The 5,398-nt window shown below is 38.3% G+C and overlaps 1 protein-coding gene across 1 annotated transcript in view; it reads left to right on the top strand.

Moving 5' to 3' along the window:
• Nucleotides 1-5,398, top strand: part of LOC106871210 (putative uncharacterized protein DDB_G0277255) — a 24,073-nt gene that overhangs the window by 8,437 nt on the left and 10,238 nt on the right. The window contains exon 2 of the mRNA XM_014917556.2: nt 3,050-4,650. Within this exon, the coding sequence (XP_014773042.1) occupies nt 3,529-4,650 (1,122 nt within the window). The 5' untranslated portion in view covers nt 3,050-3,528. The remainder of the gene's footprint in view (nt 1-3,049; nt 4,651-5,398) is intronic.

Genomic DNA, 5,398 nt, shown 5'->3' with positions numbered 1-5,398 from the left:
CCTCCCAGGACTTATTTTTTAAAGCCTGGTACTTTTTCTGGTAAATTTTCAGATTAACACCTGCACGATTTTTACTAGGGTGTTAGGGTGGGAATTCTGTCCCTAACCCTAACCGTAACCCTAAAACACTAACCTTAACCCTAACACACTAGTGAAAATTGTGCGGGTGTTAATCTGTAAATTTACCCTTTTTCTTTCTGGTCGCTTTTGCTGAACCTACCACTAAGTTATGGAGATGTAAACAAACCAACACTAGTTGCCAAGCAGTTGCAGGGGTCAAACGCAGGCACACATGTAATTTTTGTTGTCATCAGAGTATGTGTCCCTTGTTACTCACAGCCTCTGGTTACCATAACAGCCGTGGGCGATCGCATTCCTATTCATTTCTTTTTTTTTTTCTCTAAGCAATGTAAAAAAAAAAATAAATGAAAAAAAAAAAACCGCCCAGCCTATTTGGAAGCTCTATTTAACACGTCATGTTTGTAGGCGAGCTATTGTCATACATTGAAATGGTGTCAGTTATAATACAAGCAAAATATTAACAACAATAGTTGATATATATATTTAACTATTCACCCGATTTCGTCGAGAAATAGATCCATATAAAAATATTTAGTAACACAGTTTGTATTAGTTCTGAATGACTGTGATATCAACATTGGGTTACTGAGTTACACCTGAGATTTGTTCAAGACTAACATGTGGGTGTTGGACCTCCAATTCACATTTGCATTTGCTTATCAGATCGTGGCGTTTTGTTTGTTCTACAACCACCCTTAACCCCTAACCCTTTAGCGTTCAGAGTATTCTCTTAAATTTAATGCTTTATTCATTCACATGGTTTCGAATTAATCATGCATTATCTCGTACCTTTGTGATTTTGATAATGTGATTGTTTATGCTTTAGAATTTATTGCCAGGTAGGTGTGAGAGGCCAAATCAGGCCAGTTTGAACACAAAACAGGTTGGACACTTTAGGTCACATATGGTCAGTTCAAATGCTAAAGTATTAAAATGTACCGGACTTTAGCCAGTATATATTTTGGTGCTTTAACCCTTTGATTCTGTAATTAAATTTCATGGTCATTCCCATAACGATGTTAATTATCCATCAAAAAATAGAATTGATATTTTCTGTTTCTGCAATGCTTTTTCAGTATCCCCTGTGGGTATGGATTTTCATATCCACCCCTAAAAACATTTGATTTTGGCTCAATAAAGAGATATTTGATGAAATATGTGAAAAAACAATTAAGAGAATCTGAAAAATTGTCATTTGTCAAAAGTGTCACTGAGGACTTCTTTATTTCTCGCAGCAATAAGGAGAGGTTTTCACAAAAGCCATGGGGTAACATCACTTTCTGCAGTTAGCAGTTGTAAGATCTTGAACGGATATATCTGTTTTCAACAGTCAAAGGGTTAAACACTAGACCTATTCATGGGTATTCAGAGGGTATTGGTTCCAAATATATTACCAGTTTTGCTCTAACGTTTTTACTTCTGGAGATACAGAATACCTGACCTCTTTATATGTGAAAGCACATGGCTTAGTGGTTAGGGTTTTTGGCTTTCAATCATAAGGTCATGAGTTCGATTCCTGGTGGTGTGTTGTGTCCTTGAGCAAGACACTTTACTTCATATTGCTCCAGTCCACTCAGCTGGCAAAACTGAGTTGTACCTGTAATTCAAAAGAAGCCAGCCTTGTCACATTGTGTCACACTGAATCTCCCATAACGATGGTTGCCTTTCAACCTTTTGGGGGTCAATAAAATAAGTACCAGTTGCGCACTGGGGTTGATGTAATTGACTTAACTCCTCCCTAGGATTGCTGGCCTTGTGTCATGATTTGAAACCAACTCTTTACATACTCTTAAACAAACACATACTAAAGTAAGTCAGTTTATTTCAGTGCAAAAAGCTTAGAGTAAAAGCATTGAACAAAACAAGTGTTTGCTTTTGCTGTTTATGCAGTGAATTCCCCGAGACTAAGCTTAGAAAAACTTGGAGATATGTGATAGTGTCACCGAGATAAGAAAGCTTATAAAACATTGTTATTCCTTGGCACTTAATGGTCTGAGTTCTCTGCATGACATTGGTTTGTTCTAACTATTAACACTTGATTGTCAACCATTAGGCAGACAACTAATCTAAATTAGTGGATGACATGCTCTTCAGTTTTTAAAAAGCTTCTCTGTAACTTGAGCTTCAAGGTCCATTATCTCCATGGTTATTTCAATCACCTTCCAGAAAAGCTTGGCAGTTTAAACAAACAGCAAGGAGAAATATTTCAAAATAGAGTTTAAGAATAAGGGATAATAGGTACCCCACAGGACACGTACAGGAAGATAGATTATGGTGCCATGTCTTCATGTCCGTTGTCACTTTGTCAAATGTCTTTTCGTCTGACATCTTTTGATCCAATGAATTTTTTTGTCCAACAACAAATCCTATCAATAAAATTCTAAATGCCATCCGAATGTGACCAATGCTAGTTCCACCTGACTGGCTCCCATGCTGGTGGCACGTGAAAAGCACCATCTGAGCGTGGCCGATGCCAGTGCCACCTGACTGGCTCCTGTGCTGGAGGCATGTAAAAAGCATCATTCGAGCATGACCGATGCCAGTGCCCCCTGATGGCTCCTGTGCCGGTGGCACGTAAAAAGCACCATCCGAATGTGACCGATGCCGGTGCCACCTGACTGGCTCCTGTGCCAGTGGCACATAAAAAGCACTCACTACACTCTCAGAGTGGTTGGCATTAGGAAGGGCATCCAGCTGTAGAAACCTTGCCAGATCAGATTGGAGTTTGGTTCAGCCTCCTGGCTTGTCAGTCCCCAGTCAAACCGTCCAACCCATGTCAGCATGGAAAACAGATATTAAACGATGATGATGATGATTAAATAATGGAATGAGAAATATAGAACACTTCAAACATAGTTTTTTATATATTTATTCATTTTCTATTTGCATTCTTTTAAAAAATGTTTTCTACTAAAAATTTATAATTCTGTTATATTGTTTATGTTGCTTTTTCTCTTTTATTTTTCAGACTGTTTCTGGCAGCGAATAATCTGATTTTATGGAATGGACTATCTTTTTATATTCTAGAAAACCTCAACTGACTCCAGCGAATTTACTAATAAAAGCTCAACAAATCTTCTGAAAGACTGGTGCTATAAGATACACACACATGCACACACATACAATGATTAATATCTGAAAGAAAGACCAAAAAAAAAAAAAAACCTGTTTTTATGATTCCTTATTGTTGTGATTCTATGGCGTTGCTGTCCAATGCCAATTACTGACTGATCACCCTTGTTCCAGCCTTCATCATAATGATATTCACAGAATGGTTTGCCTCAGTGAAGTAATTCTGTCACCTTTACATCCAACTGGAACAATCGAAGCTGAAACTTTTTGAAGAGATATCTTTGAGAATCTGTTGGAAGAAATTCCTCTACCATGTTTCTTGTTGGCGAAACATTTTAACTCGTGTAGCTTGAAGAATTAGCTGTATTCGTAAAAATGGATTCTTCAAGAGACATTGCCAAAACAGAGATGTCTGCAAACATCCTGGAAATTCCGTTTGATTTGAAGATGAGTTCTAGCCGAACTATTCGGTCGAATAAGACTGCAGCAAACAACTTCCGAGAATATCTGAGGGAGAAAGGATTTAACGAGAAGTTTGAAAACTTTGACGTACCAACATTGAACAAGAGTCTTGGAAATTTCTACATCGATGCCAGGCAGGCTGATGGCACTCACTACAAAGTGAACTCTTTAGAAAACTTTCGATATGGATTAAACCGATACTTGAGGTCAGCACCTTATTTTAGAAAAATTGATATTATCAAAGATAATGAGTTTTCCGATGCTAATCAGTTTTTCAAGGCAGCGATCATGGAATTGAAAAGACTCGGTAAAGGCGATGTCGAACATCATCCAGTGATAACAAGTGCCGACCTAAAGTCTTTGTATGAATCTGCTTACTTTGACCCGAGCACACCAGCCGGGTTATTGAATAAGGTTCAGTTTGACATACGCATGTATTTCTTTCGACGGGGAATGGAAAACATGTCCAAAATGACGAAATCGACATTTGCCGTCATGAAGGATCCAGAATCCGGATTGAAAGTTGTTGTCAAAGTGGATGAGTTTGGATCCAGTCCGAAAGAGAACCAGTCTGAAAGCATAACTGGAGTTATGCCGGAGTCAGTGGGCAGCCGTTTGTGTCCGGTGAAGTCCTTTCAACTGTATCTGAGCAAACTCCATCCGGACTGCGACCGACTTTGGCAGAGACCAAGAGAGAATTCATTCTTTGATGACGACATCTGGTATTGTCGATCTGCTGTTGGTGAGAAAAACTTGGCCAAATTCATGTCTGGTCTGAGTAGAACATGCTCTTTGTCCAGAACGTATACCAACCATTCAATAAGAGCTACTGGGGCAGCCATTCTGCGGAAATACTTTGAATCAAATATGATAATGGCTGTGATGGGACAGAAGTCAGCTTCTTATCTCTCTGGTTATCAGCGTATTAGCAACAAGGACAAGATCTCTATGGGGCAGGCAATTACGGCAAACCTTTGCAGTGCAGAATCGTCTGCGGACAACTCGTTTGCAGACGAAGAGAAAAACACACAACAGGTAAGGATATCTTCCAGACTATGTGGTTTATTGATCTCATATATGTTATTGATTGTATTCTATTGATTCCAGGAGGAATGAAATGACAGAATCTGGAGAGAGTGGGATTAAAGCTTTTATATTTTATTCTTTTACTTCTTTCTGTCATTTGACTGTGGCCATGCTGGGGCACCACCTTGAAGGGCTTTAGTCAAGCAAATCGACCCCAGGACTTAGTTTTTTAAGTCTAGTACTTATTATATCGATCCCTTTTGCTGAACTGCTAAGTTACGAGAATGTAAATCTAAGATCAATGTCATTCCACCCATGACCTTTGCAGCTTTTTGTATATCTCAGGCTACATTGGTCAGTATGCCCTTCCTTTTTTAAAGATAAAATGGTGTGATTTCAAGAAATTTGACTGCTATTTCTAGTTGACTGAAGGACTATATAGATGTCTTGTTGACCAGTGGACCAAGTAGTTAACATTACTTTGTTATTTAACCCCAGGTCATCCCTAATTGAATAGGTCCAGGATCAAAACATTCATTTTTCTGTAGTCCTTGTTGAAATCTTACTGTGTGGTAAGGGTTCAATCCCACTGCGTGGCACCTTGGGCAAGTGTCTTCTACTATAACCTTGGGCTGACCAAAGTCTTGTGAGTAGATTTGGTAGATGGAAACTGAAAGAAACCTGTTGTATATATATTGTGTATATATATATGTATATATATATATATATATATATATATATATATATATATATATAT

This window comes from Octopus bimaculoides, chromosome 23, assembly GCF_001194135.2.
Source record: "Octopus bimaculoides isolate UCB-OBI-ISO-001 chromosome 23, ASM119413v2, whole genome shotgun sequence".
In the NCBI taxonomy this organism is placed as follows: Eukaryota; Metazoa; Mollusca; class Cephalopoda; order Octopoda; family Octopodidae; genus Octopus; species Octopus bimaculoides.
Note: the sequence above shows the minus strand (reverse complement) of the source record. Positions and strands in the feature narration are given on the sequence as shown.